Raw genomic sequence first — 16152 nt, forward strand, 5'->3', positions numbered from 1 at the left:
CCTATATGTTGATGACTTGTTGATCTTTGGCTCTAACATGAATGTTATTGATGAAGCTAAAAATGTTCTTAGAAGTCATTTTGATATGAAAGATCTTGGTGAGGCAAATTTTATTCTTAGAATAAAAATAACAAGAACATGTGAGGGGATTTTCCTTGACCAGTCACATTATGTTGAGAAAATTTTGAAAAAATATAACTTTCATGATTGCAAGCATGTTGCTACTCCTTTTGATTCAGTTGTTCACTTATTTCCTGTTGAAAGTGAAAATGATGTAATAAATCAAAAGGAATATGCTAGTATAATCGGAAGTTTGAGATATGTGACTGATTGCACTAGGCCTGATATTGCATATGCAGTAGGAGTACTTGGCAGGTTTACAAGCAAGTCAGGTAATGAACATTGGCATGCTATAACAAGAGTTATGAGATATTTAATTGGAACGAAAAATTGTGGTTTGTTCTATAAAAAATATCCTGCTGTACTTGAAGGCTTTTGTGATGCGGATTGCAATACTTTGTCAGGTGATTCCTGTTCTACAACTGGTTATGTCTTTACTTTAGGTGGTGGTGATGTTTGTTGGAGATCAAAAAAGCAAACTATAATTGTCAACTCTACCATGGAGGCTGAACTAATTGTTTTAGCTTCAGCTAGTGAGGAAGCGAGTTGGTTAAGAGATTTATTGTTTCAAATTCCTTATTTTGAAAAACCAATCCTCCTATTTTAATTCATTGTGATAGCACCGCTGCAATTGATAGAGTTCAAAACCGTTATTACAACGGTAAATCCAGACCTATAAGGAGGAAACACAGTAATGTAAGATCGTATCTGAAAAATGGTACCATTAATGTTGATTATGTCAAATCTTGTGATAATCTTGTCGATCCTCTTACAAAGGCCTTAACAAGAGAAAAGGTTTGGAGCACATCGAGGGGGATGGGATTGAAGCCTACAAATTCTTGAGTCATATATGAGGAAACCCAACCTGGGGACTAGAGATCCTATAACCAGGTTCAAAGGGAAAAACTAATCATATGATGACTTGTTGTGAAAAATGCACTATTTTTTTTCCCTCCCTATGATGTGAGTGCATTATTTCCTGTAGTTTGTGAAGGTTGAGTTGATAAAACTCTTAATGAATATCTGTAGCCCGTATGGGTGTAGTGTTAATCTTACAGGAGCACTCTCGACAGATTTCACCTATGTGATGTGTGGAAGTAGGTCGCTTCCTATGAGAATGGGGCTTATTCTCAAATGCACTCATGAAACCGGGATAGCACATGGCCATAACGTGCTGGCTGTTAAAGCTCATGTCAACACCTTGATTATTATGTGTGAGCAGTGATATTTTATTTCCCTTAAGCAGTCATAGTTCAAGTCTGAGACCACTACGACTCTGGAGTAAAAGTTATTGTTTCACTAAGTGGAGGTTCAATGCAGAGCACACCTTCATTATGCATAGTAGTCTTCCTTCAGCTGATATACTCTCTTATCTAAATATTAAAATGAGTGGGGGATTGTTAGGTTATTAGCATTTTAATATTAATATTTAACCTATTAAATTGCTTTATTTTGGAGTTATAAGAATGGATGACTTCTACATCATCCATTAGCATTGGTTATCCATCAATGTATTTCATTCTTAATTCCTCCATTACTCCCTTTGTAACCTATGTAACATATGTAACTCCCTTTGTAACATATGTAACTCCCATTGTAACTTATGTAACCTATGTAACTCCCATTGTAACCTATGTAACTCCTAAGGTCATTATCTTCACTATTTACTACCTCCATTATCTTCCTATTCATTGCTAGGAAGACTTCTTGTAGTATAAATAGTGGTAGTCTTCATTTGGTTTTAGAGACATACAATTCATAAGAGAAAGAAAGAGTGAAAGAGTTAGTCTAAAGAGAGTTCTTATTAGTTGAAGGGAGGTGTTCTTTTTTTGTGGAGCTTTGGACTCAACTCTTGTCCAGAGTTGTTGAGTTATACTTTGTAAAGGCTGTTGTATCCTGGAGGGGACAAGTCAAAGAGGACTACTGCTGGACCGGTGAAAACATTTGCTGCAGTGGGCTTGAATCTCCTTAAAGAGAGCGAGATATCCGCGCCTCAGCCTGAAGAGATTACTTTCTTCATTTTATTTTCAATTGTAATCTTGCAATTTTATTATCTTGTAAGTTTTTTCACTAACACCTATCATATGTTATCCAAACTTTTTAAATTACAAACTAAATATGATATTAATTTTATACCTGAGTAATTTATCTTCTAACTTGTCAAACCTTGTATTACTTGTGTAGAATTTAATATTGACTACCTCCAAATCAACTATCAAACAACTCTGAGGAATCGTTTGGTAGTTGGTTTAGTAACATATGAATTAGTTATCAAGAAGTTTAAGTATTATTTTATGTAGATATTACTAATGGAGGTTTTAGTTATTCATATATTAATTATTTCTTTCTATTCAGCATAAAATAATATTTATACGATCTTATAACATGTTATGTGAATTTCTAAAATATAAACTAAATACCATGTGAAAAACTTACCTAAATATATCATATTTAAAAAATACTTACTATTGATAGTTATATAATTTTAATACATCTATATTTCATGTATAATCAGTTTTAATATATAGTGCATTTTTTTTACAAAATGAAGTCGAATACATTTTAAAAGACCGATTAATTACTTGAGTGGATCCCTTTTAAAAAATAATTACTTATTTTAGATATACTCTTTAATTATTACCATTTATAGCAATATAAAAGTATATTGTATATTTTGTTAGATTTTCTCTCTCGCCTCTTTTCCTTTTTTTTCTCTCGGTTTTTAAATTTTATTCTCTTTCTCTTGCTCTTTTCTTTTTGTTGTTCTTTCGCTCTAACTTTTTTTTTTTGTTCTATCTCTCTCATTTAGTTGTTTTTTCTTTTGTTTCTTTCTCTAATTTTTTTTATAGAGTAGTCAATGATAGTATAATGAATATATTTTATATCAATAATTAATTAATTCATTAAATAATTTAATCGTAAAAATAAAGAGACATAACAAATTACAAAATAAATTCAACTTGAATTAAAAATATATTACACACATATCAAAGTTGAATTAAAATGTATTACACACATATTAAAGTTGTATTAAAATGAATTAAATAAGTAATTCAATAATAACGAATAAATCAAAAAATTGCAAATAAATTTAATTGCTTTAAATTGTATTACACAATATTAAAGTTGAATTAGAAGAGAGAATTATGAATAAATGAAAAACGTAACTAACAAAGACAAGACAACAATCTATAAATTGAATTAAACTCATATTATTTATGAATAAAACTTATATTATATGTATCTTATAAATTACTTTTTTTGCTTTTATTTCTAAGAAAATGAGCGATGATTGCATTATTTATTAAAAATGTATTGTGCATATCTTATAAATGTATTATTAGTGTGTTACCTAAATTATCCTTGTTGGTAGCCGTAAAAAAGAGGAAAATGTGCAATACGTATTATAAATGTATTATTCATGATATTATATGTGTCTTATAAGTTATTTTTGGTCTGTATCACTAAAATGTGAGTGATGTTTGCAATATGTATTAAAATTGTATTGTGCATGTTACATAAATATATTATAAGTGTCTTACCTAAATTATCTTAGTTGATATTATTAAAAAGGGAGTGAAGTTTGCAATATGTATTATAAATTAAAGGGATAATGCCCAAGTACCCTCTCAACCTATGCCCGAAATCCCAGAGACACACTTATACTATACTAAGGTCCTATTACCCCCCTGAACTTATTTTATTAATAATTTTTTACCCCTATTCGGCCTACGTGGCACTATCTTTTGGGCCCAACGCTGGTTGACTTTTTTTTAAAACCAGTGCCACGTAGGCTAAAAAGGGGTAGAAAATTACTTATAAAATAAGTTCAGGGGGGTAATAAGACCTTAGTATAGTATAAGTGTGTCTCTGGGATTTCGGGCATAGGTTGAGGGGGTACTTGTGCATTATCCCTAAATTAAACGTAGGATGTATTGTTCATGATTTTAATACAATTATGAAACTTATCTAATACAACTTTAATACAAATTAAACTTCATTATTTTCGAGCTTCAATCCAATATTTTCCTAAAATCAATTCTAAAGTTAACCAAACCCTCTTGAAATTGAGATATAAGCTCCAAACGATATTTTCAACTATTTGTAGGAACAACCTATCTAAACTAGTCGCAAACAAAAAAACAGTCAATGATTCGTAAATTGAATAAAACTTGTATCAATAATAATTAGATAAGTAATATAATTGTAACAAATGAAAAAACATAATAAATTGTCAATAATGAATTAAACATGAATAAAAATTTATTACACACATATTAAAGTTGAATTAGAAGAGAAAATTAACAATAAATGAAAAACGTAACTAAAGAAAGACAAGACAATAGACTGAATTAAATTTGTATTATTCATAAATAATATATGTAACATATGTGTCTTATAAATTATTTTAGTTTGTATAACTAAGAACATGAGTGATGCTTGCAATATGATTACAAATATATTGTGCATATGTTATAAATGTATTACAAGTGTGTTACTTAAATTATTTTTGTTGATATCACTAAAAAAAATGAGTGAAGTTTGTAATATGTATAAAAAATGCGTTGTTCGTGATTTTAATACAATATTAATACAATTATGAAACATACCTAATACAACTTTAATACATCGCAATACCGTTCCATAAACTTCACCTTTTTCGAGTTTCAATCTAATATTTCTCCAAAATCAATTATAAACTTTAACGAAATCCTCTTAAAATTGGATATAAACTCCAAATGACATTTTCAATTATTTGTAGAAACAACCTATCCAAACTAATTACAAATTTGTAAAATTATAATAATGAATTCAAAATTTGAATCTTTTTAATGACCATCAATGGTGAACACTAGTTTCTATAATTTTAAAGATTTGAAATTTCGATTTGAGAATTTTTCGATTTTCTATTACTTTTCTCGTTATGTTTTTTAATAAATTAGTGAAATATGGTAAAAAAAACTGATTTAAAAATATTATTTAAACAAAAATTAGAAAAAGAAGAAGAAGAATAAAGTAAAAATCAGAAAGATGACACAGTAAGAAACGACGAAGAAGAAAAAAAAAAGAGGAGGAAGAGAAATCAGGCATAAAAAGAAGCGAAAAAGATAAACCTTATAACTTTTTAATTCTTAAAAATTGTTATATTTAGTTAGAAAATTTTTATTGACATAAATGATAAATATTTTTTAAATATTGCACATTTATATGATTTACCCTTTTAAGACACTCGATAATGCATGCATTAACTTTTATGCATAGTGTAATATACTTATATACATGCATAATTTGTTTTCAATGCATAATGTAATATTTTTTTCATCAAAATATAATATAATATATTTTTAATACTATATTACTTTTATGGAATATAATTCACTTTTAGATGATCTGGTGTTAGATATGTTTGTTGACAAGAAACAATCCCTTCTAGGAAAATGTTGGTTTTCTCCTTCTCTGCAATTTATAGAGACTACAAGAGAATAAAGTAAGTTTCTTTTTTTTAAAAAAAAAAAAAAAAGTTACTCTCAATATAGTAATCCAATAATAGTAATAATTAAAAAAAAATAGTACCCCAATATTCAATATTCTAATTCAATCACGTTTCAAACAAGTGCAACACTAACAATGGTCCATGAATTTTTTTTTACTATAAACCATCTCACAATTTACTTTTATCGTGTTCTTGTGCTACTAAGTCATTGACACATATGAGTGGTAGTTTGATATTTTTGAATTTTAAATTCAATAATTCAGTAATTGATAGTTAAAAGTAAATATTAATATTATATTTTTAAATTTTAGTAGTAATTCGATAATCGATAAATTAAATTTTGATGTTTTATGGCTAGCCCTGTTAACCTTCTTTCTATCTTTCTTTTTCTTTTTTCTTTTTTTCTTCATATTCCACTCTAACGACAAATTGAATCAAAACAATACTCCCACCTTCTATTTTTATATTTTCATTAATTAAAAATATACATTTATGTGTACTTTCTTAATTTGTAAAATTAAAACATAACATTATTTTATATCTAATATATCTTTATTATTAAGTATTAATTTGTTTTACTCTTTAATTTTAATTCAATACTACTATTAAAATATTGATCTCTCCTCATATTTATTGAGTAGGAATAAAAGTAAAAAATAAATATAAATTTATTATATTTTAAACTAGTTATTTTTAGTACCATAATAAATTAATATAACTAAAATGAATGGAAGGAAAAAAAACAATATGGAAATACATGTAGCTGTTTTCTTGATAATCGGTAGAACAAAGTTCTTTAACAAGTTAATTACAATATGGAAGATAACATTTTATTACCTCTGTTATCCATATCAACACACGTTTATTAGTTTGACTTAATGACTATTGGTTTATGAAAAAAGGTATGAAATAATAAATGTGCTAAAATGTTATAAAATTATTAATATATTAATTTATGAAATAATGATATGAAATAGTAAATTATTAATTTTAATTAAATGATATAGTCATAGTTTCTTTTATATGTAATTTACAGCAAATATTTTATGTTTTTTGTCATCTTATTTGTAAATCGAAATATACAAATATAGGATCCATTTGTATATTAAAATATACAAATGTAGAACACATTTGTATACCAATATATATAAATAGATCGAAATGTACAAATGTTGAACTCATTTGTATATTAAAATATACAACTGCAGGACCCATTTGTATACCAAAATATACAAATGTAGGATTTATTTGTATACCGAAATATATAAATATACTCAAATACATGCATTTTTTTATGTATGTATATTTAAAATATACATATTAATAGCCATAACAAACATAAAGTTTGTTATGGCTATTAATATGTATATAACATACAAATATGATTTTTATGTTTGCTAAACCTAAAATTTACTTTTAATTTATTGGTTATTGATGATTATCAGTTTGTTATCGCTTTATTATTAAAATTTGACACATACACAAAAAAACATTGTCAAAATCAATAAACCAATAAGTCATTATCAATAATTAATAATTTTATTCGAGTTATGTTTACTTTCAATTTAATTTTGAATTGTCCTAGTTATAATACATATCAATTTTTATTCAATAAATAAGACATTCACCAAGAAATAATATCAAAATAATTAATTTCATCACAATTAATCTTATCATAATTAATTTCATCATAACTTATCTTGATTGCTAGTAAAAAAATGGTATATTGAGATAATTAACAAGAGAAGAATTAGTAACAAATTTTTGGTCAGATTCGCAGATACTTATGCTTGCTTGGCTTAAAAGTGAAAATGAGTGATAAGAACACCTTTGAAAATAGTATTTCCTGATTACTATTTCATGTGAGGTAATTTAACTTGATATAAAAAAATTTAAAAAAAAAAGATTTTTAAAATTGAGGTCAACTATAAATTATTTTACTAAGAGTAAAATAGATATTTTAAAATTAAATTGTTATTTAATATAAAAATATGTCATTCTTTTTAGAATCGAATCGACTAAATAAAAAATAAATGATAACAATTGAGATAGATAGAATAATGTAAAACAAATATAGGCAACTAATAAATCTTAGAGATGCGAAATGCGTCCTTTATCCTTATTTATTTTTTTATTTTTTATTTGACACACCTATAAAGAAAATAATATTTGATATAAAAATTTATCATTTTACCTCTACTAATTGATGTAATTTCAAAAAATTGACTTTTAAATAAATTAATAATATAATAAATGATAAATATTATCTTTTTTTTAATTTATCAAAAATAACAAATATAACATTAAAATTGAACAAATTATAAGTAGAAGACAAGATAATAGTGGTGAGCTCTCTTGAGTGGGAGTGGAGGAAACTTTATAATGATGTTAGCATATTATTGTCCCATCTTCCAAGAGCATACTTATAGGTTTTCTATTAAATGGAGAAATTGGGGTCCTCCTACACTAATAAAGCATATAATGAAGGTGTCAAAGCCTAAAAGGTTAGAATATATATTTTATGTAACTTTTTGTAATATCACTTTTTATTTTAGAGATCATCTTTAAATTTTTCTTCACTCACAATTATAGTATAAAAGAAATACCAGAATAAGCATGTCTATTCACCAATTTTGGTGGCATATTGACCTTTTTCTATAGTGTTTTATCGATGGATATCAAATAGGACAACTTTCACAAATAGTAACTATAAAATTTATCTTTGTATAATATAACAAAGTTTGCATAATTGCAATAGCAAATCTATATATGTATAATTCGCTATATATATATACAATTGAAGCGAATTATATAAAACGAATTGTATAAAACGAGAAAGAGAGAAATTATATACAATTTGAATTGTATAAAATGAGAAAGCCAGAAAGATAGAATTGAATTGTATAAAACGAGATAGAAAAATTATACACATTTTGAATTTGTATAAAAAGAGAAAGAGAGAAAGGCAAAAAGAGACTTGTGCAAGGAATATACAAATAAATCGAATTGTATAAAACGAGAAAGAGAGAAATTATATACAAGTTGAATTTGTATAAAACGAGAAAGGCAAAAGAAACTTGGACAGAGAAATATTTGTTTTCTATAATTATAAGTGTATAAGATGAAGATATGTGTATTTGCATGCGTTAATATAATTTTCTCAACCTTTATACAATTAAAAAACACAATTTATATAATTCTTTTGTATAAAACGAGAGAGACGAGCTACAGATAGCAAGCGAGAAAGGGAGAGTGACAAGCGAGAATATGAGGGAGAGAGGGACTAACAAACAGTTTGCTATGAAACACAGATAAATCAAAGGGTAGCTACTATATTTATTTTATATTATTAGTTTGACATTCTATATAATTATCACTATCAAATATGAGCATCTTTGATCTAACACTATTTTTGGTGTAATCAACTCTAATTTACTGTATCAAATTTTACACCAAAAAGAAATATTTTTTCTCTCTTTATTATTATATTATTTTTTATTTCATTTATATTTTCTGTAAATCTTCTAAAACATTTGCCATATATAAAACATATTATTTTCTTTTATATCTAATTATAATTTTTAGTAGAATTGACATAATTTTTTTTAAAAAGGTCATATATAAAAAAATTAATTTGTAAAAATGCTAAATTTTATATTTAAAATTAATATTATAAAAATATTACATAAAAAATAATTAAATATACAAGAGATTTAATTAAAACGTATCATTTATATAGTGTTTAATTAAAAGTTTATATAATAAAAATAATATTAAAATATTCAAAAATGATTCGGTGTGATAAATAGTGTTACACCAAATTTGGTATAACACCTCAAAAATATCAAACTTTACACCAAATTAAGAATTGGGTGTAAAATTTGGATTTGGTGTGGGTTGGAGATGGTCAAGCTTAATGTACCACAACTAACACAAGATTGATACTTTCAGAAAAAATTCAATAGGCGTGAAACAGTAAATAAAATTATTTCTTTTTTAATCAAAAATTTTAAATTTAAACCTTGAATATAAAAGAATTCTTCATAGCAAATACTTTTCTCTAAATGAGACCTACATAACATGAATTTCAAATAATAAAATTTTAATGGACAACAAACACGAAATAAAAAATAAAAAATGATAAAGTAAAAAAAAACAAGAGGAATCCAAATATTATAAAGCAGTAATAGATTGTGAATTGAGGCAACCAGCTTGGCTGCAAAGTCGATATTTGCCTGGAATGTATTATTTATTATAGTATACTATGTTCAAATTAGTAGATCAGAAAAGTCTTATAAATTAAAAAAATAATAAAATAAAATTGAGTAACAATTAATCTTTAATTATCTTCGATTCTCACTATTTTATTTGTTTCAACTAAGGCGTATGTGATTGGATTGGTTCGGATTTTTCAATATTAAATTAAATTATTTGTATAAAAAATTAAAATTTATAAATCAGATCAAACTAATAAAATTCATATTTTTTTGGATTTTTCAACCTCGGGTTGATTTGAATTTTTCAAATATCAAACCAAATCATTGTGTCGAATTTTTAAATTTATAAATCAAACCAAATAATAAACCTCGAACTTTTTCAGATTTTTGGATTTTTTCGGAAAGTCTGCATACAAACATATAATTAACTTGTGCTTCAAATATTTCTTTAGTCCAACCAAAATACAATTATCTAAGGTGTTTATTAAAAAAAATTAACACAAAATATGAGATAAATCATGCAAAAATAAGTTTAATAAGTATTAGTTACATTACAAAATATTTAACGAAAATTAAAATTAGATTATGTATTTTAATTATCTAAACCAATGTAAAAACTAAAGAACAAATATTCAATATTATTGTCATTCTTAGTGTTGAATTAATTTTCTTTTGCATTAGTATTAATTTGATTTTGATTTAAGTTTTATTATAATTATCAACATCTATGAACTATAATTTTTATTGGACCATTCCGAATTCTAAGTTTTAAACTTGAAAAAATATATTAAAAGATAAAACCATGAAATAAAAATAACACTACACACACATTTAAGATGTTAAATATCAAGTTATAAACAAACTTTTTAATAATAAACTACTTATAGCATATTATTATCAAGTTATAGCATATCAAGAAATAATATATTAATCTCATTAATTTTTAAAAATAATAATTAACTTATTTAAATAATTCAATTACCATATTTAAATCAATGTAGTTAATTACACTTATTATTTTAAGTTACCTTTTTTAAACAAAACTCTTAATTAAAGTAATTTAAATTAAATATTATTTAGTTACCTTTTTTAAGATAACTACAAAATTATAGGGATTTTATCAAAATCTAAAACAATTACAGTTTTATGTTTAAAAAACTGTAAAACGTTATCTTAAAAAAAAATTATATTCCCCAAATTTTTGTTCTTCCCCGTCACTTTTCAAAATCATTACATCTGCACACCTATCAAAACTTTTCACCATTTTCGCACGCCTAAACTTTTCTCCATTTTCGCACGACTAACTTTTCACCATTTTCATCTCTCTTAACAGTCTTCTTCAAGATTTCTCAAATAGTTGCATTCAAATTTTCATTTTTAGCACTCAAATCTTGCAATAAACAAACCGCACAATGTCTAAAAGAGGCAACGAAACCCCGAGAAAAAGTAGAAGATTGAATGAAGAAGCAAGTTCAGACGATTTCCATGCTCCATCTTTCAAAATTTTATCACAAACACAATCTCAACCTTCATCTGTTAAAGTTAAATCTAGATCAGTGAAATCAACAACAGGAAAAAAAACAAACAAACATCCAAAGGAAAATGAGAAGAAGAGAAAAGGGAAAGAAAAGAAAAAAGAAGATGAATCTGAGAAAACAACGAAAGAAAGAGGAATGAAAAGGAAAGGAAAAGAAATCGAGGAATCATCAGAGTCTGAATCTGATTTTGTGGAAGAATTGATAAAATCAAAATCCAAAAAACCAAGAGCATTTGGAATCGATACTTCACATTTACAAGAAGAAGATGAAACAGTTAAACCCAAAAAAAGTTCAAAGGTTAGTAAAAGTTAATTTTTTAATTTTTTTTATGTTCTGTTATTTTTATTTTCTGTTATTTGGGTATATAATAGTTAAAATACAATTTTTGTGTAAAATAAATAAATGTATGAATTGTGTATGATTCCATGTATGAAATTTCTGTTTATAAATAATGTATTTTTTATATATGATTCACTGTATGAATTGTGTATGATAACTGTATGAATTGTGTATGATTCACCGTATGAATTTTGTATGACTCACTGTATGATTCACTGTATATATAAAATGTGTATGAATTTTTTTTATCAAGTTTTTGGGTACTGTTTACTAGTAATATCCATAATTAGTTATACTTTATATTTTGAGTTGTATTTTTTGGTGTTCAATATATTGTGTATGAAAGAATGTTGTAAGTTTGTTTGAAATGTGTATGATTATATTGTATTATGTTTTGTATACTATGTATATGAATTATGTATTATGTTTCGTATACTATGTGTATGAATATGTGTATGATTAATGTATTTAATTTTTACAATTTTTTTAGGAGAAGAAGACACAAACATATCTGTCTTCATGTATTAACATGAATGTGTTTGCGGATTTGTTGACATTTTTAGGTCAAGATAAGTTTCAACAATTCCTAGATGAAACACCTTTTGGATTTTTTTATAATTTGCATCACATTAAAATCCAATGTCAATTGTTGAGACACTTATTTATGATGGGAGGATCTGTTCATTCAAGAAAAGTCAAAGAAGCCGTTGATAAGCTTGCAACCATGATTCCTTTATTTCTGACGAGCACAGGATTTTATGGCAAAAGGCTTGATTTGTATGCGAATAATCTCCCTGATTATCAACAGAAGTCTCACTCTGAACCTCTAAGCATCAAGAATGTTACACATGTTCCTCAACAAGAAGAAAGTTCAAAGTATGTATATTTCTTACATTATTTTTTATTCATTTTAAATTGAAATTGCTATATATTCATTATTAATTTTTTTTTTCAATTTGATTACAGTGATTGTGGTTTATACACATCTCTATTTGCCGAATACATGAGCAATGGTGTTTTTGATATGTCACATATTGATATTGATTCAACATATCATCGTCAAAGACATGCGACATTACTTTGGCATTATGGAAAATCAAAGAATGATGAAGGTGCAATCAGTGAAAGTGAAGTTACAGGAACAGTTGCTAGCAAGAAGGGTGGACCTCGAACTCATAAAAAACAAGTTATGGACACCCACCAATTATCCTACTCCAAAATTTCGTATCAGGAAGTAGAAATCTTCATGGCACATAGTACTTTTTTTTTTTAACTTATGAACAATTTATGTATTTTCCCAGTTTTTTTATTATGAATACTCTGATGGTTTTATATAAATTATTACAGATTATTACTAAATGTGTCTCAATTTAACATATATGAACACTGTATGAATCATGTATGAAAATCATATAAATTATGAATGTCATATGAAAATTTGATATATAGTACATAGTAATGTTGAAATTTGTTTTGCTTGAATACTATACACTTTCAAAATACAAACAGAAACATATATTAATTATATTACTGGTATGAATACTGTATGAAAAATGTATGAATTATATCATACAATTATACATTAATAAATGTGTATCACCATCTTGCATACATCATTCATACCAGTATATACATACAATTTGTTTCTGTTTGTATTTTTATTATGACTACTGATGGTTTTATATAAATTATTACTGATTATTACTAAATGTGTATCAATTTAACATATATGAAACTGTATGAATCATGTATGAAAATCATATGAATTATGAATGTCATATTAAAATTTGATATATAGTACATAGTAATGTTAAATTATTCCATAAATTTGTTTTGCATGAATACTATACACTTTCAAATACAAACAGAAACAGATATTAATTATATTACAGGTATGAATACTGTATGAAAAAATATATGAATTATGACAAATTATAAAATATATTTTTCAAAATATAAACAGAAACAAATTTATGTATATTACTGGTATGAATAATGTATGAAAACTGTATGAATACTGTATGACATTTGTATGAATAGTAATATTATTCAATAAAAAACATTTTATAACAATGTAATGCCTCAAAAACACAGATTTAACATTACGACATCATTGTTTTTGTACAGGATAATTTGAACAAGTCTTCCTATTGTGTCCAATCTGATGGCATCTACTGCATGTGTTTTTTGTCTTCCTATTGTGTCCAACCTGATGGCATCACATCGACGTATTTCCCTGTTTCACAACATTAAAATTACATTCAGTGCATCCCATAATAAAATTAAAAATATATTCGTACATAATTAACACACATTTCATACACAATTTATATACAAGTCACTGTTTACCACCCAATTCATACACTTCTCACAAAAATAATACACACTTCATACAAAATTAATACACAAATCATACACTTTTTACCACACATTTCATACAGTTTGTACAAAAAATAATACACACTTTATACATATTTTAATACACAATTACCACACTGTTTATACACTATTTTAATTAATACACAATTAATACATTGTTTACTACAAAAATCAATACACAAATCACACAAAATTATATACAAGTCACTTATATATACAATAACAGAATTTTAAATTAATACAAAATCAAAACAATTTTTATACATACTGCATAATACACAACTAAATACTACATACAATCTAAAATACAATTTCATACTCAATTTATCCAATTTAATATAAAAAATAATATACAGTTAATTCATTTTTTATATAGAATTTATATATATATATTACAAATCAATAATAGCTACGTACAACTATAAACATTGATTTTCGTATATATTGTTCATACACTATTTATATACATTAGAATACAAAATGTATACATTATTAATACAAAATGTCAGATATTTGTTCTAATGTTTCAAAAACAAAAAATTTGCTAAATTTATCAAAAACTTTAAAATTTTAAATTTTAACTAGTAATCACATTTACCATCATTCTTCGTTTTAATTACACATGAAAATACATTTAATATTACGAAATTTTTATTAGTAGAAACACTGAATTAATGTTTCAAAAAAAAATTATATCAATTTAACATATGCAATATAACAAGGGGAAAAAAACATTACGAAAATATTAAAAAAAACTAACCTGATGAATTCCATTTGCCACCATGTTTAATTAAAATTGACACAATTTTCTCCATCAAATCAAATATAAACCTTTTCAACCTTCAATTTTAATTGTTTTTTCAAAAAAAAAAACGATACAATATGACAGAATTTGAATATATGAATATAGTCCAATTTCTGGGGAAAAAAATGAAACACGTTTATGGAAAGATAGATAACAGAATAGAATTTTTTTAGGATAAAAAATCAATAAAAATTACCATTAAAAACTGATTGAGATAATTAAGGAGCATATCTATAATTAATATATTTTAAATTCCCTTAAAAGGTGCACATTTGGTTATCACTTAAAAACAGTAACTACATTCACGGATTATCCAATTTTAATTACTCACTTTTAAATTCTTTTTTTCTTCCTAATTTAACTGAATAAATATTTACAATATTTTTAATTAAAAGAAATGCTATAAGTTGATATATTATATGTTATATAATGAAAATCAAAATCTTGTGCCATAACTTGAGAATATGACTACATAATATGCTATTACCTAATTTACACAACCATGAAATAGCATAAGAAATATTATATCAAAGTAAATATTTTTATGTATAAAATAAATTTTAAAATAACATATATAATGTCGGGTTGGTTTGGTCTCGGGTTAGATTTTTTTTAGTTAAAACCAAACCTACCCAAATATAGTCGAATTTTATTTCCCAATACCAAATCACTAGTCAAGATTTTTTTCCGAGTTAACTCAATTTGTGATTTTATTCAATTTTGTACACCCCTAATTTCAACCATTAACATTGTCTAGTTTAAGTGCATAAAGAATTGATATTGCTAATTTTTTCTTTAATCGTCTTATACTTCACACCTACATACGCGATTACTAAATGTGTTATACCGTAGATATACTATTTGATATACGAGTATCAAACTTAAAAATCCATAGAAAACCTTAATACTTAAAACCCTTTGAAAATAGGAGTAGCATAAAGCAAATATCGAAGAACAGTTGTAGGTTTTTAATAATGGAAATACTGGGGTCCTCCTTAACAAATGAAGTATACTGCTCCTTTATATAATAAAAGTTATTGAAGCATAAGAGGTAAGAATATATATATTTCATAAAAATCTTTTCTTTTTACATGTACTCATATACAACTTTTATAATCTCACTTTTTTTTTATATAGTAATCCTTTTTTTTTTGTCTTCACTCAGAATGGTTATAAAAGGAACAACTGAAAAAGCATGTTTGTCCATTTCTATGGTACTTTGTTTTGAAAAATATCTTTCAAATCAATTCAATTTTTCTC

At 25.3% G+C, this 16152-nt stretch overlaps 1 protein-coding gene across 1 annotated transcript; it reads left to right on the forward strand.

Annotated features, from left to right (window-relative positions):
* Positions 1-11243: 11243 nt before the first annotated feature.
* On the forward strand, positions 11244-11681 carry LOC138342146 (uncharacterized). Its single transcript, XM_069294339.1, has one exon. It carries the CDS (start codon positions 11244-11246, stop codon positions 11679-11681), a length of 438 nt encoding a protein of 145 aa, XP_069150440.1.
* The last annotated feature ends 4471 nt before the right edge of the window (positions 11682-16152 follow it).

The sequence above is a fragment of the Solanum lycopersicum genome, chromosome 2 (genome assembly GCF_036512215.1).
Source record: "Solanum lycopersicum chromosome 2, SLM_r2.1".
NCBI lineage: Eukaryota > Viridiplantae > Streptophyta > Magnoliopsida > Solanales > Solanaceae > Solanum > Solanum lycopersicum.

Coding starts and splice junctions, on each gene's coding strand:
- LOC138342146 (XM_069294339.1), top strand. CDS start 11,244: ATGTCTAAAAGAGGCAACGAAACCCCGAGAAAAAGTAGAAGATTGAAT.